The 25,882-nt window shown below is 41.6% G+C and overlaps 1 protein-coding gene across 4 annotated transcripts in view; it reads left to right on the top strand.

The window, feature by feature from the left end:
* HHAT (hedgehog acyltransferase) overlaps nucleotides 1-25,882 on the top strand; it is a 352,332-nt gene that overhangs the window by 167,732 nt on the left and 158,718 nt on the right. For all 4 annotated transcript variants that reach the window (XM_058430847.1, XM_032136964.2, XM_058430849.1 and 1 more), the window contains one exon: nucleotides 7,966-8,001. In XM_058430847.1, the coding sequence (XP_058286830.1) occupies nucleotides 7,966-8,001 (36 nt within the window). The remainder of the gene's footprint in view (nucleotides 1-7,965; nucleotides 8,002-25,882) is intronic.

The raw sequence follows: 25,882 nt of genomic DNA, 5'->3' as shown, positions 1-25,882 counted from the left end.
AGCTGAAGATGGTATGATATGGTGCCAGTTACTATATGATGTCATCAGGAAGCCTATTCTAAGAATTGTGCCTCGGGCATCCTTAGAAAATACAGATGTTGCTTGAGACTGAGAGGAGGGCAGCACTGGGACACTTTGAACAAAAAGCTGGGGTCTAGGGGGCCTGGTCGATCAGCCTCAGCTCTGCTGTTTGTTGTATTTCAATTATTTCATATTCCTTATTCTCTGCTTCCGAATTAGTCAAGTGAGGAGGAGGTTAGGGCAGTACACTTTCAGGTCTTGTCTGCTCTCCAAAATTGGGTTAGGGAGGCCAGCTGGAACTAATCAGGGCTTCTTGGGTCTAGGTATAAACTTTATCACCCTAGCGATGTGCTTTGCTTTTTACCCCCAGCTGTGCAAATTAGTTTTCAAACTTCCCATGCAGGAATGTAAAGGCTGAACTCAGGCAGCCTATTAATAGGATAAACAAGTCTAGCGATAAAAGACTGAAGATTGAAAATGGAAGAGGTGGAGGCAAGGATTGACAGCTAAATTTTGGTACATTGTCTACATGCTGCCCTGCCGGTGTCATGCTAAGTGGCCATGACAACAGTGGTTCTAAAACATGCCTCAGTTGTATGGTATTTGCCACTCCTGGCCATAGTCTGTTGCTGTTTTTATCCCTAGCTCCCACCCAGCCAAGATTAGCCTGGGAGGAAGGACAGGACCCCAAAGGGCAGGCAGCCTGTTAGAGCAGAACAAGTCCTGGAACCGGCCGTGGGTTCTGGTCTGAGTTCTGCCATGGACACGGTATGTGGGCCCCACCCCTCCTCCGTCAAAGGAGCAGTTCTAAGCTGGGTGATATATAAACCTCTGTGCTCTGTGAGTAAGCATACGGGCAGCACCACTTTGTCAGGCCCGACAAGCCTAATTTTGATGCACTGTGAGGCTCTAATGAGTACAGCAGTCATAATCATCATAAATAAACCGCCAGGGCTGCCACGGATGTGTTAGCCCAGGCACAGTCTACTAATTTGCTGATGGTAATCAGACAGGAGCTGCTGCTGTGGGAGGGAGCATTCATACTTAGAGATGCTGCCTGAAAGTGTCTGAAACACGAACTTGGAAGCTTGAGGCTTAAAGGAATCTTAAAGGTCATCCATTCCAATTTTTTTTATCTCAAGCTGAAATCTGCCTCCCCATGACTGCTATCAGTTGATGTGCAGACAGCAAAACTTGCATATCATACACACAAGATTTTCTATTTTTAATTTCTGGAAGGAGCTAAGAATAATATGTACAGGATCCATGTTCCTTATGTCTCATGAGGAAATCCTGGTTTTCTGTGGGCTGGTTAGCTGTGAGACTATTTCCTTAAAAGGTGATAAGAATGATTGTGCTACAGTTTGATCACTATCTTATTTCAGAAGAGAACCCCTATTTTTATCTGTGGGTATTTATTTTATGCACTCACATAAAATAATCAGTGTATTAAATAACTACTTTTGAGCCTCTTCTGTCTGCAATGTATGATGCTAAGTGCCAGAGCAGACAGAAGCATTGGTACCTTATTACAGGCCTATCATGCACACATTGCTTCACTCAATGACATTTATTGCTTTCCGGCAGGCTCTGGTTCTTGTCCTTATGAAGTTTTTGGTCTGTTGTGGGAGAGAATGATTGATTAGTTATCAATCACAGTGCATTGAAATTATTGTTGACTTTGCCATCCCTTTAGGCTCTATTCTCCCTGAAGCAGAGGTTATGTGCTGTGCATTACTGAATTTCCAGTATCTAGCACAGAATGGGCACATAGTCAATATTTGTTAAATGAGTCTATGGTTGAATATATGAAGGAAAAAGCACAGACATTGCTGTGTGCTCTGAGCTGGATCCTGACTCAGCATTTACTAGCCATGAGACTGGGAATAAAGACACAAGCCTTCATAAAATAGGACCTATTTCACAGAGTTGTTGTGAAGATTAAAAATTGAGAATATACAGAGTGCTTAGCCCAGTGTTTGGCATCTACTTCTAAGAAAACAATGTGTATTCTTTCCTACTGTAGCTCCTTAAGGTGCTTTTCCCATCTGTATACAAAAACTAAGAAAACATTTTTTTCTTTATCTTTTTTTTTTTTTTGAGACGGAGTCTCGCTCTGTTGCCCAGGCTGGAGTGCAGTGGTGCAGTCTTGGCTCACTGTAACCTCCGCCTCCCTGGTTCAAGTGATTCTCCTGCCTCAGCCTCCCTAGCAGCTGGGATTACAGGCGCCCACCACCATACCTGGCTAATTTTTGTATTTTTAGTAGAAACAGGGTTTCACCATTTTGGCCGGGCTGGTCTTGAACTCTTGACCTTGTGATCTACCTGCCTTGGCCTCCCAAGGTGCTGGGATTACAGGCGTGAGCCACCGCACCTGGCCATGAGAATATATTTCTAGAGTTCATTGGATTGCTAGTGTTTTGAAATTAAAGATGGCCCCACAGGGGAGGCCCCACCCCTGAACTCTTTGGAAGGAGCATGAGTTAGGTTTACCATGGTAAAGAGGAAATCCATACTGTACATTTCAAAATCACTGGTGGAGTAAATTTCATATATTCTCATGACAAAAAATTTGAGGTGATGGATATGTTAATTAGCTTGATTTAATCATTCCACATTATGTTCAAAAATCATAGCATGGCCGGGCATGGTGGCTCACGCCTGTAATCCCGGCACTTTGGGAGGCCGAGGCCAGTTGATCACGACGTCAGGAGATCAAGACCATTCTGGCTAACGTGGTGAAACCCCGTCTCTACTAAAAATACAAAAAATTAGCCAGGTATGGTGGCATGCACCTGTAATCCCAGCTGCTCGGGAGGCTGAGGCAGGAGAATTGCTTGAACCTGGGAGGTGGAGGTTGTAGCGAGCCAAGATTGTGCCACTGCACTCCAGCCTGGGTGACAGAGTGAGACTCCTTCTCAAAAAAAAAAAAAAAAAGAAAAAGAAAAAAAAAAATCCTAGCATCACTTTGTACCCCATAAATATATACAACTATAATTTGTCAATATGTAATAATAATGATAAAAGAATGATCTCATGATTCTGAAGAAGCTGCAAAAGCCCACAAATTCTGGTAACATGGGGCTAGACCTCTGGTTGGGTAGACCACAGTTTTCTTTTGGATAGAGTCACTTTCTCATATGATACTTAAAATTATTAAGGTAATGATGAAATAACTTATTTTTAAAATATCACATAAATTTAAATAACAGTTTATAGTTTTAAATATGTTTGGTTTACTTTTTTCTAATGGGAACAGGATGAAAGGTATATACATTCTTTAAGTCAAACCTTTAGCGTCGTATTAAATATGTTGCCTGACTTATTGGTGGTGGAGTTGGTAAGATTATAATGGCTCTTATGAAGAGCAGCTTTATGGACCACTTCGTTCTCCAGCCAGTAAGATACCGATCATTGGTTTTATCATGTGGTCTTGATTTTCATTTTATATATGCTTACTCATTTACAGCTCAAAAACAAAATATATGAGGAAAAACTAATCAGAGTTATAGAAATTAGATTCTGATTTTAGGATGCACTGTTAATTTCTCTCTATATACAGAAAACATGAACTTGTTTATTTTTCTTTTGCAAGGAGTGTGCTTTTTATCTTTCATTTTTAAAATGTTGAAATAATCTTAAACTCATAAACATTAGAAGCACAGTACATGTAACGTTTTCCCCCTGAATTATTTGAGATTAGGTTGTGGACATGAAGCATCATCACCCTGAATACTTCAGCGTATGCTTCTAAGGACACTTTCCTATGTATTAGGTTAGTGCAAAAGTAATTGCAGGTTTTGTCATTACTTTTAAAGGCAAAGACCACATGCAATTATTTTTTGCACCAACTGAATAACTGCACTATGCAGATTGAATATCCCTTACTTGAAATGCTGGGGACCAGAAATCAGTGTTTTGGATTTTGAGCTTTACAGATTTTGGAATATTTGCAATTATACTAGTTGAGCATCTCAAATTTAAAAATCCAAAATCCGAAGGTGCTCCCATGAGCATTTTTATGAGTGTCTCATTGGTGCTCAAAAAGTTTTAGATTTTGGAGCATTTCAGATTTCAGCTTTTTGGATTTGGGATACTCAGCCCTCTAATAACCAAACTCAGGAAGTTAAGCTTGGTGCATTCCTACCATTTATTCCTCAAAACTAAGGTACTGTTCCCTGGGTTGGGGTGGGCGGGGGGTGGGGAGGGGTCTTCTGGCTAATGGAGACTATCTGGGCTTAGGTGTTAGCTTTACCCCTAACTAACAATCACTTAACCTCTCTATGCTTCTGTTTCTTCCTCTGTGGTGCAGATGATAATAGTATCTATCTACCTCATAGGGTTATTGCAAAAATAATTGTGTGTATGTGTGTAGAATGGAAGAGTGCCTGGCACATGCTAAGCACTGTGTGTGTGTGTTGGCTTTTACTATTAACATCCCCCCTTCTCCACTCTGTGTGCGCTGCACTGTGCCTGCATGTTGAGAAACTATAACCCTTTACCCTCCCCTAGCCTCGCCTTTCTTTCTCATGTGATCCAAGGAAGGTGAGAGGCAGCATTAAATTAAAGCTTGCGTATATTCTACCCATATCTTGTAGTCATTGCAAAGGCTCTTATATTAGAGGTGATTTTTTAAAAACCTGCTCTTTGTCCCTGCTCTTTAAAAAACCTGCTCTTTGTCTGGAGCTAGAATTAGTTCTTAGATACATTCATCCTTTCATGCATTGGGTATCTACACAGAATTGTCACTGGAAAGTATTTTCAAAGCCCTAAGATGTGCTTTGCAATGGAAATCTTTCAGGGCTATAAGAATGGATAATTTCCTGGCTATTAGTTGAATAAGAAAGACACATTTTGCCTTTCAGAGATTGTTATATTTTATAATGCAAAAATGGTTTCAAATATATTTAGTTTTTAAATATTCAGTAGGTGGTATGCTAAAGCTTAGTGTCCTTAGCTAGGCCTCATGTTACAAGTAGAGGAGGAGATGGGAGAGGGAATTGGTTGGCTGGCCACCCTTTCTATGAGGAAGGGCACCTGGAAATGGAAAGAAATGAATTGACTACCACATCATCCCCTGGAGGCCATGGCTAGGTTGAATGAGAATGATGGTGTTGGCATGAGTTGGGTGAACCTTATTTTTTAAAACTGATAGCCATCTAGACACAAAAGGACTAATACCATACAACTCCGCTTACGTGAACTTCCATCACTTTCCAGAGCCTGGCTAGCTGAGACCGAGGAGGTGGGCAGCACCTGGGGAGAAGAAGCAGGTGGGCTTCCCTGGAGCAGGGCAGCCATGCTGGGAGAAGCAGAAATGAGGTGGAAGCTTTTAACATGAGCAGTCATTTTCAATTTGTAATAATGAAAGGCAGTGAGAACGCTGCTTTTAGTGGGGTGCTTGGGAAGAGCAAGTAATTAATGTGTTTTAGGGTTCAGTTTGATTTCCAGCTTTGTTTTCTACTGGCTGTCAACTCCGGGGATACCAGTACCTGCCTCACTGGCATGTATATATGAGAACAAAACACAGTACTTGCCACATTCTAAACAATAAATATAATTTCTCATTGTTATCAGGTTTTTCATTACTGTCTCAGTGTCTTCCTCCTACCCCACTATATACTGTGGATCTCTTCCATGTCTTCCATGATTTCTTCCATGTCTGCTTTGTCCTGTGATTCCTGGAATAGAGTCTATTGCTCTCTGTCGCTAATGTAATTGAAAAGGCTCTACAAGCTTTGGATGAGTGAAGGAAGCTGACATCTTTGTTTTAATCTACACGTACTTCTACCTCCCATATTATAGATCTGGCAACCTTAAAATTGCTGTCTGTGGTGTGGATATTTATTTATGGGGCTGAGCAAAGTAGCCTTGGCTTTGGTTGAGAGAAGGGATCGTTTCTATTTTTTAAAAATTTGTGTTAAATATAATTTTAGGAAGAACTTAGCACCTTATCCAGGCCAATGTAAAATCAAATGAAACACATCAGCTCTCCCTATAGGTAGATCTCTCCTTAGAGAAGAGCTCTGTGCAGAAGACTTATGAATAAATGGAATTTATAATAATCTCGAATCCCGTTTTTCCTGAATTATGTAATTATTTTAGGTCAGTGCTGTAGTAAATGAGGTCTGTCATGTTTTGGCTTTGAGTTTCTTTATTCTCACCTATGCTGTGTCCATTGTCTGTAAACAGATACTTAAGCACATAAAAGAATCTTGTCATTTAAAGGTGTCCCACAGGGAATCTTAGTGTCAGTAATCACCTGTCGAATGTCAGGTGGCGAAGTACTAGGCATGATGGGATGTTCCAGGGATGAGTCAAGGGTGGAGCTGGAAGCTAGGGACAGGCAGGGTCTGGACAGTCAGACCCTCCTCGAGGGTGAATTCCTGTGTCCATTACCCCTTGTCTGAAAGGGACAGAATTAACTCAGGCCCTACTCAGTCAGATGGCCAACCCAAGAGGCGAGACTGGTGGGTGGGATGCAACCACCACCCTTTAGGTGTTGGGAGCAGTGATTCTGCCTGGGGGACTATATCATCATGATTCTGGCCGCCTGGTCTTTTTTTTTTTTTTTTTTTTTTTTAAGATGGAATCTCGCTCTGTCGCCCAGGCTGGAGTGCAGTGGCGCGATCTCGGCTCACTACAAGCTCCGCCTCCTGGGTTCATGCCATTCTCCTGCCTCAGCCTCCCGAGTAACTGGGACTTCACTGGCCGCCTGGTCTTTTTACTCACAGTCCAACCCAAAGGGAGAGAAGGGCACTGGCTACATGATCAGAGGTTCAGGTGGAACAAGCATGCTAGTTAGAGAAACCAAGGCAGTGTCATTTATATGGACTGTACCAGTTTGGTGGTGTCAGGAAAAGGCTGTGACTTAAAGGTTCTGCCATAGCCCAGCGCTATGGGATGCCTGGTGTGAGGCTCAAGCACAATGTCAGGCTCCCCAGGTAGTGCATGGAGTTGCAGCTCTTCCAATCCCCTGCTCAGGGCAGACCCAGAGATGGGACAGGGTTGTTCTCTCAGGTGGAAAGCTCCAGGGACTACAACTAGGTGGGGCTTGGAAGGCCAAGGTTGACGCTCCACTGACTGCCACACCAGCCTCTCCCCGCCCCACCCCCCTCACCTTCTTCCCTTTGGCTTGTGTGGTGTTGTGCTTTTGAAACATATTTCAGGCTGAGTGCGGTGGCTCACACCTGTAATCCCAGCACTTTGGGAGGCTGAGGTGGGAGGATTGCTTGAGCCCATGAGTTTGAGACAATATAGTTTGAGGCAATATAGACCATGTCTCTACTAAAAAAGTTAAATATCAGCCAGGCGCGGTGATGCACACCTGTAGTCACAGCTACTCTGGGGGCTGCGGTGGGAGGATTGGTTTAACCCAGGGGGTCGAGGCTGCAGTAAGTGTGATCGCACCGCTGCACTTCAGCCTGGGTGACAAAGCAAGACCTTGTCTCAAAAAACAAAAAAAAAACCCATATATATGTGTGTGTGTGTGTGTGTGTGTGTGTATATACATATATATATTTTAAGGGACCATCTGAGACACGAATATTACAAACAGACTCCTATATTTGAAAAGTGGAAGGTACCTGGGAGATCCACTCTCATGGCGTATATTTCTAGAGAGAGCTTACACTTGCTGAGACACTTACGCTACTAGAGAGCAGTGTTTCTGCACCAGAATTTCCTGGAGAGCTTGTTAAGTTTAATTGCTGGGCTCCATCCCCAGAATTTTGGAATTGGTATGTCTGAGGTGGGGCCTGAGAAGCTGCGATTCCAACAAGTTCCCAGGAATGCTGCTGTTCCAGCAGCCACATCTTGAGAACTACTGTGGTGGAGCAATCCATTTAGTCACACTATGAATTTAAATTATAAATATAGTTGTCTAGTGTACCATCACTATAAATATCTTTTATTGATATGCTTGTCTATGTCTCCTTTGAACAGGTATTTTGATGTTGGACTGCATAATTTCTTAATCAGGTAAGCCAATGATTTTTATTTTCGGTAACATTGAATAACGTGTCTATTACGAAAGACTGAAATGGAAAATCCTTGTTAAATATCTTGATAAATAATGGCACTTATGTATATATATACTTGTCAAGAAAACATTGTTAACACTGTGGTTTTTTGTGTTTCCCAGAATCACACAGTTAAACAATAAAAGAAATCAATGTTTAAAGAGGCTTATTTCTGAAGTGATAGTTACCTAAGATCTTGACAAGTATAATTCCAACTACTAGGCTGCTGGGAAAACTAATTGAAAAATTAGGAGTGCCAGCTCATATTCAGACATTAAACAACCCCCTTAACCAATTTTCTCTCCACTGAATTTAATCTTTTTAAGTGGAATCTTCCAGTTGCTTTATAGTTGTGAAGATACAACCTTGTTCATAATTGAAAGAGATTACAGATGGCAGTTTATATCCTAGTTTATTGATGACTTTTACCAGAGTTGGCTTATGGGACATATTAATTTCAAATATCCGTTAAACCTAACAGAGGTTAAATGGAAATAGACCAGCATATTAATCATAGTTTTAAGAATATGCATATTTTGTCTGCTATCAACTTTGCTGTTTTCTAAATGTATTAATATTGAGCAAGTATTACTCTAATACTGGTAAATAATGATCCTTAAAATGCTTGTCAAAAATATTGAGGGAAGCAGAAATGGTTGCCGAAAGACTGCAGGCTAAAGATGACAAGGAAACCAGAAATTACGTAGAGCGATTTGCTTTCTGCAAGTATGTATCTCTAAATGCGAGTTAATTCTGACTAATAGCCTGAAAATGAACAGTCTGTAGACTCCATGTGACTTTTGGGTAAGTGTTATGGTGGTTCGGTCCTGTTCTCTACAATGCATGGCCATCTCCCTATTGGTAAGATGCTCTTTGAGAGGAAGGGTACATAATTGACATCACCTTTATCCCCACCAAAAACCACATTTCCTCCACACTGGATATGGTGATGTTCTGAGTGAGGGCACGCATACCTTGTCCTCTTTGACCTCTTTTCCAAGGATCATCCAAGTCTGCACAGTGAAATCTCCTTGGCCTCCCCCATACTCTAGGAATATGGATGGTCCTGGCTTTCTCCAGGATCCAGAAACAGATAGTAGTGTGTGAACTGCTATCTTTGACACAGCAAGGATAAATACATTTTAGCAGGAAGGACAAAGAACCGGCAGTCATGGGAAAGCAGGCATGAACATTCCATATTTGAACTGATCAGAAGAATCTGTCTGGATGTATTAATACTTCAGGGAGTAGTTCGAGTTTTTTATTTAATGTCTTTGGTGCTTTGTACAACTCCCATTGTACTGTTCCCTTAATGCCTTGTAGTGGATGCAAGTTTGTACTCTTCTTATTTTTTCTAGTAAATTTCTTGAGGTCAGGGATCGTGTCTTAGTCACCTATCAATGATTAGATTCAGAAACTTGTATAGGATCAACCTTCAACAAACATTAGGGCTAGGAGGGAATGAATGAGATGAGACAGAAAGGACAAGGGAGGTGAGGCAGGTTGAGAGAAAGCTATACAGTCATTTATTCAGCAAATAACTTAAGCCTACCATGTGCCACTTACTTGGTTATGTCTGGGAATGCTGTAACTTGCAAAAACAGACATTTGATTTGAAGCTTTCCATGTGTTTATCCCTTGCCAGGCTTGTAGTTAGAGCGAGCAGTGGTCTGCCTCTGCGATCTCTCCTCTCTTTCCTTCTTCTGGGCTCCAAACATTCCTCCTATGTTTGGGTTTGGAGGAAGGAGAGGGAGTGGTCAAGTGTCTCTAATGTGACTGAGATTGGGATCCCCTTGCTCTGGCGGGAGGCCCTTTTGGGCAGGTGCTGGAAGATGCTCTAACTGGTCACCTTAACCAGTGTTCCGTGAAGCGAGCAGAACTGGGAGGGTAAGGCTTCTCTCTACCCTGCCGTGCCGCCTTCTGTGTTTCCTTTCCCTCATGCGGGTAGAGGGCAGAGCAAATCAGCAGGTTTATTGCTTATCCAACTGGGGAATGAGAAGTCAGTTTTGCAGGCATCTCTAGCCTCTGGGAGCAGGTCTCTTTCTCTCCCATCACATGACAGTGTGCCCCAATAAGCAAGCATCTTAATGACTCCAAGTTGTCTCTTCGTCTTTCCTCTTCCCGGCTTGGGAGTAAGGGGTAGGGGTGTTAAAGACGGTGGCTGGGAGCAGAGTCAGTTCTCCATCTCACAGTAATCCCAGAGTGGGGTGGATCTCACCTCTTTATTTGCAGCTCTCTTCAGAAAGTGAGTATTTTCAGGCCGGGCACAGTGGCTCACGCCTGTAATCCCAGCACTTTGGGAGGCCGAGGCAGGTGGATCATGAGGTCAGGAGATCGAGACCATCCTGGCTAACACGGTGAAACCCTGTCTCTACTAAAAATACAAAAAATTAGCCGGGTATGGTAGCAGGCTCCTGTAGTCCCAGCTACTCGGGAGGCTGAGGCAGGAGAATGGCATGAACCTGGGAGGCAGAGCTTGCAATGAGCTGAGATTGCGCCATTGCACTCCAGCCTGGGCAATACAGCGAGACTAGGTCTCAAAAAAAAAAAAAGTATTTTCATATTTTCAGCCAGGTGCAGTGGCTTATGCCTGTAATCCCAGAACTTTGGGAGGCCAAGGAAGGCAGATCACTTGAAGCCAAGAGTTCGAGGCCAGCCTGGGCATATGAAAAAAAAATCCTGCCTCTACTAAAAATACAAAAATTAGCCAGGCGTGGTGACACCCACCTGTAATCACAGCTACTTGGGTGGCTAAGGCATGAGGATCACTTGAACCCAGAAGGCCAAAGCTGCAGTGAGCCAAGATGGGGCCACTATACTCCAGCCTGGGTGACAGAGTGAGACTCTGTCTCAAAAGAAAAAGAAAAAGGAAAAAAGATATTTTCTGCTCCCAGCTTGGGACGGAAGTCAAACCTGATGGGACCCAGCACCATTTATGACTGGACACCTTAGTAAGAACTGTTTCCCTTGTATAATGACCCTGAAGCTAGGTTGAAGAGGGTGGGGGCATGGTGGGGTTAGCAGTGAGGGAATGGCAGCAACAGCGCCTTTAAGAAGATAAGCTGTGAAGGGGAGGAAAGAAAGACAGGGCAGCTGGTGGAGAGGGCAGGTAGAGTGGGTATTTTTTTCTTTTTAATGGGATGAACTCTTGTATTTAGCCACCAGAAGGTCTTGAGTGTCCTTTAGACTTAGAGAACGCAGTTTCATTTAGGTGGAGAGAAGTAGAGCCTGATTCCTAGGGGGAGTGAGTGGTCCCTTAGTAACCTCAGAGAGCAATGGCATTTTCTTGTAAATATATCATTAGAGAAGACCTTAGAGGGTTGGAAGAGTGAGAGGGATGGTACTTAAGGAATCCTTCTCACTCTACAATGGCCAAGAGAAGAAAATATACTTCCCTTTGTAAAAGAGCAAATGTGGGAGAAGTTGTCATACGTTCCCCACACCCCCTCAAGATTAACTACGTTTATTAGCTCCAACAAGCTCTTAATGTGCAGTTTGGTTTGTCAGACTGTATTGAATGCTTAGTGTTTGGCATTAAAAAAAAAAAAGCTGCAGCATGCCTGAAATTAATCAGCTGCATCTTTTAAATTGATGGAAGTCATGTCAACTTCTCTGGAATGACGTAGATTTCCACAAAGCTAAGGGCCCTATCTTTGATCTCAGACTAGGCATTTGCAAGGAGGGACATGCTTCCTTTTAAGCCTCGCAGTGCTCCACTGAGCCATGGGGCAGGAAAGAGCTGTCACATTTAATGAAATGTGGGCATTTTTGGTATTAGTGTTTTGTGATGACTGTGGGAAAATTCAGTGAGCTCAGTCCTGCATCTTATAGAAATCATGGACAGAAGCAGCAATCACAACTCACCTAGGAATGGCCTCAGAAGAGGCCTACTGGCTGGAGTTCTTAATGTGACACTGCACAAGAAAAGGTGACCAACCTGGGGAAAGAGATTACAGAATAAAAATCTCTGTTTCATTATAGATAACAGGGTGGCTTGTTTAAATTTAGCTTAGTTTAGCTTTGGCAAGAAAGTAAGTGATTTTGGTTTGATGCTTGCTGACTGAAGCATTTTTCTATTCTTTTTCTTTCTTCTTCTATCTTTGAATAGATATGGGGTTTTGCCATGTTTCCCAGACTGGTCTTGAACTCGTGAGCTCAAGCGATCCTCCCACCTTGGCCTCCCACAGTGCTAGGATTACAGGCATGAGCTACTGCACCTGGCCAGCACTTTTCATCTTACTCAGAATTATAGCCAACACTGTCTCTTTTAAGACAAAGGTGTACATGTGGTCTCACTTATATGTGGAATCTAAAAAAATTGAACTCATAGAAACCGTAGAATGGTAGCTACCAAGGTCTAGGAGTGGGGACTGAAGAAATATCAAGGAATACACAATTTCAGTTAGAGAGGAGAAGAAAGTTCAAGAGCTCTGTTGTATAATAGGGTGATAATAGCTAATAATGATGTATTCTTGAAAATTGCTAAGAGAGGAGATTTTAGGCTTTCTCACCACAAAAAAGTATATGAAGAAATGCATGTCTTAATTAGCTTGATTTATCCATTTCACAATGTAAACTATTTCAAAACATGTTGACACCATAAATATATACCATTTTTGTCAGTTAAAAAATAATATTTTAAAAAAGATGAATGACACTTGTTTTGTTGCCTCCCCCACCTCTGACTGCTCCTGTCTGAGCTCCTCAGATGGGGCGGTAGTTTTCAGTGGAGCAGGATAACGTCATGACTTTAAAAAAAATTGACACACTGTATTTATATTTATGGGGTACAATTTGATGTTTTGATGTATATATGTTGTATAACGATCAAATCAGGATAGTTAACATATCTGTCATCTCATACATTTATTATTTGTGGTGAGAACATCCAAAAGCCTCTCTTCTAACTATTTGGTAATATACAATACCTTACTGTTAACCATTGTCACTCTACTGTGCAATTGAACACCAGAACTTACTCTTCCTATCTAATTGAAACTTTGTACCCCTTGACCAGCCTCTCCCTATCCTCCTTTCTCTACCCATCTATGGTAGCCACTGTTTTATTCTCTGTTACTGTGTTATGAATTTTTTTAAGCTTCCACATATCAGTGAGATCATGTGGTATTTGTCTTTGTATGTCTGGATCTTCTCAGTTAACATGACGTCCTCTAGATCCATCCATGTTGTCATAAATAACAGGATTTCATTCTTTTTTATGGCTGTGTAATATTCCATTGTGTTGCCAAAATCAAGTAAAATATAGAGATGAATCTCTAAATTTAAAACATTTTATTTGGCCCCAGGCACGGTGGCTTACACCTGTAATCCCAGCACTTTGGGAGGCCAAAGTAGATAGATCACTTGAGGCCAGGAGTTTGAGACCAGCCTGGCCAACATGGCGAAATCCCGTCTCTACTGAAAATACAAATATTAGCCAGGTGTGATAGTGCATGCCTATAATCCTAGCTACTTGGGAGGTTGAGGCATGAGAATCTTTTGAACCTGGGAGGCAGAGGTTGCAGTGAGCTGAGATCATATTACTGCACTCCAGCCCTGGGTGGCAGAGCAAGACACTGTCTCAAAAACAAACATTTGGGAAGCAAGAAGTTTCAATTCGGGGCATACATACAGACCAGGTGGTCTTCGGTATGTCCAGAGAACAAATAGAAAGTTGGGAGTTTTATTAGAAAGAGAAATGTTATGTATTGTTTTGAAAGAAAGGTCATTGGCACTAGAGAGGCTTTTGAGAGATGGTAAAGCTCTGATTGGTGACTGATGACGGTAAATAAAACCAGTTTTAGAGTCTTGGGAGGTCATTTCAGCAGCTACTAGGTAAAACTGGTCTTAGGGTTACAGCAGGCTGTTTCAGCACCTGAGCTTGTGGAACATTTAACTCTTGGAGCAGGTGCTATGTGTCCCAAGTGCTTTTCTTCCCTGGCCCCTCAACTCTGATTTAGTTGGGTATGACAAGACTGACACAATTTGTATAATTAACTTTCACGGTGTGTACATGCCACATTTTCTCTATCTGTGCATCTGTTGTTGGACACTTGAGTTGATTCCATCTCTTGGCTATTGTCAATAGTGCTGCAGTAAACATGGGAGTGCAGATATTTCTTCAATATACTGATGTTCTTTCCTCTGGACATATACCCAGTAGTGGGATTGCAGGATCATACAATAGTTTGGTTCTGAATTTTTTGAGGAACCTCCAAACTGTTTTCCAAAGTGGCTGTACTAATTTACATTGTCACCAACAGTGTGCAATGTAAAGGGTTCCTTTATCTGCACATCCTTGCCAACAATTTTGTTTGCATTTTCTTTTTTTTTTGAGGCAGGGTCTCCCTCTGTCACCCAGCCTGGAGTGCAGTGGCATGATCATGGCTTACTGCAGCCTCAACCTCCTGGACTCAAGCAGTCTGCCTACCTTAGCCTCCTGGTAGCTGGGGCTACAGGCATGTACCACCATGCCCAGCAATTTTTTTTTTTTTTTTCTAGAGACAGGGTCCTACTGTGTTGTCCAGGCTGCTTTTGAACTCCTGAGCTGAAGCAGTTCTCCTGCCTTGGCCTCCCAAAGTGATGGGATTAAAGGTGTGAGCCACTACACTTGGCTTTTTTTTTTTTTTTTGTCTTTTTGGTAATAGCTATTCCAATTGGGGTGAGGTGGTAGCTCATTGTGGTTTTGATTTGCATTTTCCTGATGATAGGTGTTGTTGAGTATCTTTTCACATGCCTGTTGGCTATTTGTATATCTTCTTTTGAGAAATGTCTATTAAGGTCTTCAGCTCATTTTAAAACCCTTTTTTTTTTGTTTTTTGTTTTTTTGAGACAGAGTCTCACTCTGTCGCCCAGACTGGAGTGCAATGGCGCGATCTCAGCTCACTGTAACCTCTGCCTCCCGGGTTCAAGTGATTCTCCTGCCTCACTCTCCTGAGTAGCTGGGATTATAGGCACCCACCACCACGCCCAGCTAATTTTTTGTATTTTTAGTAGAGACAGGGTTTCACTGTGTTGGCCAGGCTAGTCTCGAACTCCTGACCTCATGATCCACCCGCCCCAGCCTCCCAAAGTGCTGGGATTGTAGGCATGAGCCACTGTGCCTGACCCATTCTGTCTTTTAATTAGGGAATTTAATCCATTTACATTCAGGATTACTATTGATAAGTAAGGACTTACTCCTGCCATTTTGTCAATTGTTTTTTGGTGGTTTTGTAGATCTTTTTTTCCTTTTTTACTCTCATTTTTTTTCGCTCTGGTTTGGTGGTTTTCTGTGTTGCTAAGCTTTGTTTGTTTTTTTTATCTTTCTCATTTGTGCATCTGCTGTAATTTCTTTGTGGTTACTATGGGACTAACATAAATAGTGCTGTAGTTATAATAGAATTTTTAAAGCTGATAACAACTTAACTTTGGACATATGACTTTTAAAGGAGTACCTGATACCATCCTCCTCCCAGTGTCTCTGAAACATTAAATTTGTCATTTTATAATTTTTATTGCTCTTTAGCTTACAGATTTAAAATCAGAAGAGTATTCACCTGAATTTTGTTTTCTATATTATTTATATTATCTCTTTAATTAATTTCAAATACATATTTCAAATAAGAATCTAGCTTTTAAGAAATAGCAAGATAAATTTTCTTTATCATCACTTTTCATATTTACTCCAGAGACATGTGTGAATTCATCAGAGCCACTACTTTTGTCCTAAGGAGAATGTCTTGATATCCTCTCGGGTCTAGTGGAAATGCAAAGCATGGAAATCATTCCACTGATACTTCTTAGGCAAATATAACAAGGCAGTGAACCTCTGGCATGACCCTGAAGCTATTTGAGAAGATCTCTGGAGATCTTAATGTAGTTCTTAATATAGTCCTTAGAAGATAATTTTTTTTCCACAAATAGAGTTTGCATATTAGAATGGTGTTCAGTATAGTACATATTCAGTTCATACAAATGCCAACATTTATATGAAATAGGGTGTGCCCTTTTGAAGCATGATTTTGTTCTGATGAGAGAGAAGGTAGAACATGACACCTGTTCACTGCTTGTAGTGTCTTTTATTCTTCTGGAGGTTGGTGCAGGTTTTCCATGAAGTCTCAAGTATCTTTGAATGGTCAGAAGGGCAGCAAATTTCTGCAATATGGGAGTTGGTGGCTTACTGAATTCTGAAATGATTATAAATGATATTACCTGCTTTTGGGTTTTCCTTGTTGATACCCTATACCTGACCCTTTCATAAAATTAGCCTTACAGGGGGCCGGGGGTGGTGGCTCACGCCTGTAATCCCAGCACTTTGGGAGGCTGAGGCGGGCGGATCACGAGGTCAGGAGATCGAGACCATCCTGGCTAACACCGTGAAATCCCGTCTCTACTAAAAATACAAAAAATTAGCCGGGCGAGGTGGCGGGCGCCTGTAGTCCCACCTACACAGGAGGCTGAGGCAGGAGAATGGCGTGAACCCCGGGGGGCGGAGCCTGCAGTGAGCCCAGATCGCGCCACTGCACTCCAGCCTGGGTGAAAGAGCGAGACTCCTTCTCAAAAAAAAAAAAAAAAAAAAATTAGCCCTACAGCAGAACAGAATTATTATTTGGGCTAAAAATCATTGGAATTTTGAGTTTTATGAATGACAGGGTAATTTTTAGCTTTCTTTATATTGGATACCACAAGTCTATCACCACATTTGCTGTAGTTAATTGTAGCATTCCTGGTATTGATGATGAAGTCTGCTCACCATCATTTGAAGTGTTTCTTGGATTGTGTGGTGTCTGAAATGTTCAAAAAATCTGCCTTGCCTCTTTAAGAAGCAAGGTGGTCCAATGAAGGATTAATTGAGGCTTATGCACTCCCTCTGAGAAGGAAGAGAGCTGGAGATGAGCCACTCGCTTTTTGGTGTCCCCTTAGGACTGTTTACACCTTTTTGGGCTCTGAGCTGCACTGGAAACAGAAGTTAAGGAGAGAGGTGCACATTTGATCCTGGAAGTAAGACCCAGATGGTAATGGGAAGTTAATTAGCATCTGTATTCAGTCTTGCAGTTTAGAACCAGCTAAAACATGTGCATGTTCTGTGTCCACCAGGAAAGAAAGATGAAGCCATTATGTATGTATTTTTAAACACAGAGGTGATAACTCAGAGGCAAAAATACTTGCTTTGTTACATAGGATTTTAAACTTTGTATTTTGTAAATGTAACATAAAGGTTGATTTCTGTTTAAACAGTTTTTAATAGTGATATAAAAAGTGAATGAGCTTATTAAAACACTGCTTCCACCGGAGGTGAGTCTAAAGTGTGTGTCTTTGCGGCCCTAATTAGGCATTGTCGATCATCTTTTAGTGGCATCCAGAGGGGAGAAATGACACCTGGGAGGAGTCCCCAGGTCTCTTTTATCCCTGCCTGATGAAAACTCATCTCCTTTGAAGTGACTGCAGTATCAGTTTCTTTTAAACTTTTCTTTGATTCCACCAGAAAGAAGCTAAGGATCTGTGTGGTGTTCTTGTACTAAAGTGTTTTCAATAAAAAGTGAAGAACGTGTAAGTGAAGAGACCTGGGTAACCAAAATAGGCCCCAAAGAGGCAATTAATGAAAATGCAGGCAGGGTGCTAGAGAGAAGTCCACTAGCTCCCATGGGGCTGGGTCCCCCCTTCCATCATTGCTCCTGCACCCAGTCATTTTCCAAATTGCACTGGCTTTGTCTTCTTGACATCTCTCACATCCACCCCTTCCTTTCTGTTTCTGGAGGAAAAGAATAATATGCACCGTTGTCTGTGAACTGGGCTTCTTATCTCACAGAGATGTGATGAGGTTTAATAGTATGTGCTAATCACTCAGCCCTGTGCCTAGAAATGATGGAAACTCAAGGCTAGTTTTATTTCCTTGCCCCGCACTCCCCAATCCCACTATACCTCTGGAATCAGAGTAACAGGATTCGAATCATGACATGCTCTCTTTCTACCCATGACTGTAGATAATGCACGTAACCTTTCTAAGACCTTGACTACTTATCTGTAAATTGGAAATCACAATTTCTGGCTCAAGAAATTGCTTGCCAGGCTTGAATGGGGTGAAGTGTGTCAAAAGTGTTTTAGGGGCCATAACACTCCATGCAGATGTTAGTTATTACTCAGGTCGTCATTTTCTTTCTGACCAGGTTGTCCGAGCCTCTTCCCAGTCCCCTCACCTTTCATGGCTTTTGTTTGACTTTGCTTGTGGCCATCCATCAGTCTCACAGAAACCCAGCCCTGATGCTTCCCCTCCCTCCTCAGAACCAGACTTTATACAACCCCGTGTCCCGGGCCCACCGCAGTGGGTCTTCAGGCTACCTTTCCATCTCATCTCACCGTTTTCCCCCTGTGCCACTGCCACTTGGGACCAAATGCTGTTTTCTGCCCCTACCTCACCATCTCCCAGCATCTTTGTTCCCTATATCAGAAGTGCCTGAGCTTCCCCCATTAGTGCATATCCAAATCCCACCCATCTCAGTCCATCTCAGATGCTGCCTTCTCTGTGCAGCCTTCTTCTCTCTACCTGGATAACACTGCCTCCCAAGCCTCCTGGATCCTGGGAATCTTCCTGGACACTTTAGATCCCCAAGCTCTACTTCTGGGGATTGGGCTAAGTGGATTTGGGTAGAGTCCAGGAATCAGTATAATTGTAAATTACATTTTTTATATATATATATATAAAATATATACAGATATATAATATACAGTTATATATTATATAATTATATATAATATATATAATAATGTATATCTTATATTATATATTATACATTATCATATATAAATGTATATTATATATATTATATAATATATCTTATAATATAATATATAATTTATATAATATATTGTATATATCTTATATAATATATTATAATAATATATATCTTATATATAATTATATATAATATATCATATATAGCTTATTATATATAATTATATATTATATATCTTATATATTATATATCTTATTATATATAATTATATATAATATATATTTAATATATAATACATATCTGTATAATATAATATATATTATATAGCTATATTATATATAATATATATTGTATGTATATTTATATATTATATATATTGTATATATATTATATATAGGATATATAGGATATAATATATGTATTGTATATATACTATATATAATATATATGTATTGTATATATATTATATATAATATATTATATGTATTGTATATATGTTATATATAATATATAATATATTATGTGTATTGTATATATTTATATATGTATTGTATATATTATATATGTATTGTATATATTATATTATATGTATTGTATATATGTTATATATAATATATGTATTGTGTATATGTTACATACATATATGTATTGTATATATGTACATACATATTATATCTATTGTATATATGTTACATACATATATTACATGTCTATATGTTACATACATATAACATATTGCATGTCTATATGTTACATACATATAACATATTGCATGTCTATATGTTACATACATATAACATATTGCATGTATATATGTTACATACATATAACATTGCATGTGTATATGTCACATACATATAATATATTGCATGTATTGTATATATGTTTGTTATATACATATAATATATAAACAGAGTCACTCCCAGTGACTCTGATGCTCAGGGGACTTTAGGACCCCTGCTTTAAATATAGTGTGTGTGTGTGTGTGCGCGCGCGCATGCGCGCACGCATTGCAGCCCCCTCCCAGATAGTGAGCAGGGTCTGACTCATCTGGATCTTCCACGTAGTATGTCTAGTGGGCTCCTAAACATGTTTAGATAAAGTTTATTTTCAAAAATGTAAAAGGACTTAGTAACCGTCTAATTTTCTTTTCATTTACTCCGTTTATTTTTATACCAAATTAAGTGACCTAAGTACTATTCTAGGTGCCAGGATCAAAGCAGTAACAGGATAGACAATGTCCCTGTCCTCTCTTAGCTCACATCCCAGTGCGTAAATGAGAAAACAAGTAAGCAGTGTGTGATGACATGGGTGAGCGTGGAGGACGTTAGCTAAATGAAATCAACTGCTCACAGAAGAACGAGAACTTCATGAATCCACTTTTATGAGGTATCTAAAATAAACTCATAGAAACAAAAACAAAAATGGAATGATGGTTTCCAGGGGGTGGGGGAAGGGAGAGTTGCTAATCAGGTATAAAGTTTCAGGTAGGCAAGATGCATAAGCTCTGGAGATCCACTATACAGCGTGTGCCTGTAGTTATGAGTACTGTATGGTGTACTTAGAAACCTATTAACAGATTAGATCTCACATTAAGTGTTTCTACGATAAAATTTTTTTAAATGAAAGAACAAAAAGAACCCAAGTAAGCAAGCACTACCATTCCCTTGATGTGATGGAGGGTGCAGGTGTGAGTGCCGTGTTTGAGGGGCTGGGCAGGAAGGCCCTCTTTGAGGCAGTGGGCAACACAGAGATGAGTGAGGAGGAAGGGGTTACTGGGGAAAGGGTCAGGGCTGGACTATTCGAGCCAGAGGGAAGTGCAAGCCCCCAGCCCCTGAGTTGCAAAGGAACATGCTTGAGGAACAGAAGGGGAGCCTGGGGCTGGCCAGGAGAGGAGCAAGGAGTCCTCCGTGAGGCTGGAGGAAGAGGGAACAGCCAGACTGTGATGAAGATTGGGCTCCATTTTGAATGTGATAGGAGCCCTTGAAGGGTTTTAAGTAGGGGAGTGACAGGATCTGATTTACATTTTCAAAAGTCACTCTGATAGACTTAGGTGGGAATCTAGAGAAATTGGGATTTTTGAACCTCAACCATGACTGCGTTTCTGCACCATGAGCTGGAGCCTGCAGGTCCAGGTCTGTCCTGCTACTCGGGGGTTTCTCAAACAGACAGCTGCTGTGAAAGCTTCTCTGTGTTGAGCAACAATAGACCTAAAATACCTCTTAATTTCTTTCTGCTTGCCTGGCGTGTTCTAAAATATGTAATTATGCATGTGAACATTAACTTGGAGGCAGTTAAGTGAGGGTGGGTTGTGGCAGTGGGCTCTCTCCAGAAGCATGGGCAGCTGAGTGGAGTTGGAGTCAGGGCCAGGAAATGTACTTGGGATAGAGGTTTGCAGTTTTCCCAGGGTGATAAGTACCCATCTTGTCCTCTGGCCACTCAGCAAACCAGGGCTTCGGCGCCTTCACTGGTTCATCTCTCTTGCTTGGCCATTAGTTAGTGAGGTCTCTGAAGGTCTAGTTCTTAGCCCTCAGCACCCTTGTGTTGATACCCACTCCCCATGGGTGTCAGCCCCTCTTAGGACACAGAGACCCTCTAAATCCACAAGGCTGGCTCCTTCTCTGGGGCTGCCAGTGAAATCTGTCACATAATGTGTTGGTGTGTTCTCCCGTTTGTTGTCAAAAATTAAATCCCCTTCCAGGCTTTCCCCATCACAGTCATGTCAGTGTCCAAGACAACATTCCTCGTCCTTCAGATGCAAACACTTAGAGTGCTTTGGAGTCCTTTGCTTATGTTCACAGAATGTTAGAATGGAAGGGCCTTGATGATTATGTTCCACATTTCACTAATATTTCATTTTTAGAAGATTTCTCAGATTCACTCCTCACCCTGATCTTGCTGTTACCACTTTTGAGGAAAAACTTGTTAGAATTATTTGTCTTCCTGGCTGTGCTATATTTGAGTTTATTAATGAGAAAATCCAGATTTAAAAAGAAAAAACTAAGAGAAACTCTCCACACTTGAGAATTGAGATGCATAATTTAGTTCCCACCATATATAGCTTTATCAATACAGATGTTCCTGTGAATAAATGTATCTTTTGAAAAAATTAAAAAGAGCCCCTGGTGACTTACTCGGGATATTTGCAACGTAGAGACATAGTTTTAAATGTAAAAAGCTCTGAGTCAGCGATGCTGCTTAGAAAGATGGGCTGTGAGATCCATGGTCTTAGGCCACTGCAGATGGATTATTTTCTTGACAGGCCATTTGTTAAGTGTTGTCGCTGCCTTCTTTTGAATTCGTTTCCTAATGCGTGGGGATCTTTCTGCCTTATGCGGTTGCTGCATCTGGTAGAAGCCATAATGTTTTTTTCTTCCTTGCAGGAAGAGTCTCAGATCCCTCATGCCTGAGATTAAATTCCAAAGAAAATGGGAGGTGGGAAGAGGTGGGACCTGGAATGCATTCTGGTGAGCGTGGTAGTGGTGACACCCAGCTTGGAGGAGCAGAGGTTCTGGGGTGGAGTCCTACGCCCAGCACCAGAGATGGGGAACTCCTTTCCCTGAGTCCAGTGGCAGACATGGTTGAGTCCCCACTGGAGCAGTGGTGGTGTAATTTGTCAACAGTTCGTGACTGCATCACCTCTGAGCCTGGCTCTCAGGCCCTGTCAGAGATTGTGCAAACTGCCTAACCTTCCTTAATAAACTAACCAGCGTGGGTTCTGTTTTTTTTTTTTTTTTTTTTTCCACGGAGATAACTAATATACTTACCTGATGGACATTGGAGATGCCTGGCTCAACAGGGGGAGCGCATGATCTTTAGTTAGCTTTGCCTATGAGCTGCGTCAGTTCCACATACCAGAATTAAACAAAATTAGAGCTATTTTTGCATCAGTAACAGAAGCAGCCTGTGGAATGGAAAAGGCATTGGATCAGATGCAGAAGACCAACACTCTAGACTGCCGTACCTCTCTTGCTGCAATGGTTTTGTGTGAGTCGCTTCTGTTTGGGCCTTAGTTTTCTTATTTGTGAGATGAGAGAATTATACCAGATAAACTCTAAGGTCTCTTCCAATCTCAACAGCCTCTGCTAAGCAGCCTTGCTGTTTCTAATATTAGAGAGCAGCTTCTGTTGTCTAGATATGTGCCAGCCAATACAGTAGCTATTAATCACTCATGGCTATTTAAATTTAAACTACTGAAATTCCACAAGATTACTGTGATGTTGTGATATAATATGAAATATATATTTGGTCTCTGCCTCCCAGTTTCCAGCACAGAGCTCCTAAAATGCTTAGATGGGGGCACTAGGATAATATTTTGTCCTGATATTTGATCTTTGACCCCAGTTCCTGATGCAGAGTTCTTAAATCCCTTGGAATTTCCTGAGTGATCAGAGCATCTTTTGTTCTAATGAGGCAACTCTTGGTGGGCTTCTGCATAGCATCAGGATGGGGGCTGGGTGCCAGGGTAACCAACCATTTGATAAGAGGATTGGAACTTTTAGCCCCACCCTCATCACCACCTCGCAAGAATGAAGAGGCTCTTTCATTCTCTTCTTTCCTTTAGTGCATGTGTCTAGGCTGGTTCAGCACCCAGCTCAGACTCCCCTGGAAGCGTCAGGTACTCCCTTGCAGCATGCTGTGTGGTCTGTCATGGTTTTGCAGCTCAGGCTCCCATGGCTGATTGCCTGGGTTTGTGTGCTGGATGCGTTACTCTTGACTGTGTGACCAGCTTAACAGCTCCATGCTTCACTTTCCTCATCTGTAAAATGAAGATTAATAGTAATACCTATTTCACAGGAGGTTTTCGAGGACCAAATAACATAGTACACTTACAGTGCTTAGAATAGTGCTCAGCAGTAATACAATGGCTGTTAGCCATCACCATTATCAGCATCATAAATTCCCTGGATATCTTGTCATTCTTTGGGATCTTAGCAGACTGAGTGGCAACACCTTTAAAAAAATAATAAAGGAAATGGGTGATTCTGCTTTTGCTTAAGGTTTGGCGATTCACAAGCTCCCTGAGGGCCAGAATCATGGGCTTGCTTTCTTCTGCAATTTCCTTTGAGCACGTGGCAGAGGATGGTGCACCAACAGGGTGGCCCTAATGAGTGGAGTTGCCCTAGGCCAAACCCAGGCCATCTCTAGTATGTACTAGCCATGTGACTTTATTAGCAAATATTTAATAGCACTGCTTCAGTTTCCCCATCTGTGAAATGGAGACATTGTCACCTTTGAGAGAAAAGTCAGATACTTTGAAACTCTGAGTTAAATTAAGCAAATAAATAAACAAATGGGTGAAGTCAATCACTCTAAACGCATGAACCCATTCATTTGTGCATCAGATGATTTTTAGCATCTACCATGGGCAAGAAACCCTACTCATCCTTGGAACACAGCAGTGAGCAAAAAGACATGCAATTCCTACACTCTGGGAGCTTATTATGCTTTAGGAGCAGAAAGTGTTCACCAGGTGATTATATGCATATCTGCATAAGTATAGCAACCAGTTATGCCGAGAGAGAGAGATACATGGTCCTATAAGTGTGTGTCACAATTTACCTGAGCCAGGGGTAGTGCAGGGGCTGGTCATGGGGAAGGTTCTCCCAAGATCTTTGGGGTGGAAGGTGGAGGGAAAAGCATATCAAACCCCTGTGGTAGAAGGAGCAGGGTGCATCACAGGAGGAAAAAGAGAAAGAAGTTTCTTGTGTTCCGGGCACTAAGAGTGATCGGCACGGTGAGGCTGGTAGATTGTCCATGGCTGGGCCAAAGATCAAAGTCAGTTTTAGGTGCTAAGCAATAGACTGGAAATGAATGACTAAGGAGTTTCCTGGGGAAATGTAACTGTAGCTAAAAATTATGTATGCAAATGTATCCTAGCATGTCTAAAGTTCTCATTCAGATGATGTAATTAACATATTGAAGGGAGAAACTTTCACTAGAAAATGAATAGTGTAGCCTATTAATATGCTAAAGTGGAAGGATCTGTTGTGAGGAATATTATCACTAATCTGTTACCAATCATAATACCAATGTTTGCAATGATGTACATTTTTATATTAATTAGGGCAGATTCGTTTGCATTCAGATACCCTTTCCTGAATAAGAAAAATGTGATAGTACCATCAGGGACCTGGAAATTGGGCATATCCTGTGGTCTGTAGAAATCTGTGATGCACATATGTCCTGGTTTATCAGCAAGTCAAAATCCCCACGTGCTCATACGAATTATTACCCCCTGGGATATCATCCATTGACAAGTGCAGCCTTGGAACCTTGGGGATAGTTTCAAATGTTGATCACCATATAAGATCAAATTTTGTTAGAAAATGGGGGCCGGGTGCGGTGGCTAAGGCCGGGCACGGTGGCTCACGCCGGTAATCCCAGCACTTTGGGAGGCTGAGGCAGGCGGATCCCCTGATATCAGGAGTTCGAGACCAGCCTGGCCAAGATAGCGAAACCCCGTTTCTACTGAAAAAACAACAATTAGCCAGGTGTGGTGGCAGGTGCCTGTAATCCCAGCTACTTGGGAGGTTGAGGCACGAGAATTGCTTGAATCCAGGAGGTAGAGGTTGCAGTGAGCAGAGATGGTGCCACTGCACTCTAGCCTGGACAACAGAGCAAGACTTCATTTCGAAAAGAAAAAAAGAAAATGGGCATATTTGTTTTTAAGCTGATGTACATCAGACAGAATCCTGAATTAAGCAAGCTGTGAGGAGCAGGGACGTCAACCTGGTACTGAGAGATCAGTATTTGTTGTGACTTGTGTAAAATTTAATCCCTACTCTAGCTATGTGGTACCTTTTGAACATTCTTCTGGCTTTTAGGGAATTTCTAGCCTTATGTACTCTGCCTCCTCAAAGTACAAGTCAAAAAGTCACTCTCCGGGCCTCCCTTGCAGCTTGTACCCCACTGTATCCCAGGCCCAACTTCTCAGGGATATCAAAGGGCTAACTGTGATTCGGAAGAGGGTCATGGGAACGAGAGGGCCTCCCACAGAACTGTTTCCAGCAAGGATGGCAGAGAGACATGCAGCTTTCCCTGCAGCATAAACAGGGTTCTGCAGCACAGGCGTCTGCTGTACAAGCCATAGTGCTGCTGGCGGTGTCACCAGAAGCGGGGTGA

The sequence above is a fragment of the Hylobates moloch genome, unplaced genomic scaffold (genome assembly GCF_009828535.3).
Source record: "Hylobates moloch isolate HMO894 unplaced genomic scaffold, HMol_V3 SCAFFOLD_18, whole genome shotgun sequence".
Taxonomy (NCBI): domain Eukaryota; kingdom Metazoa; phylum Chordata; class Mammalia; order Primates; family Hylobatidae; genus Hylobates; species Hylobates moloch.
The sequence above is the reverse complement of the archived record's forward strand: the minus strand, read 5'-3'. Positions and strand labels throughout refer to the sequence as shown.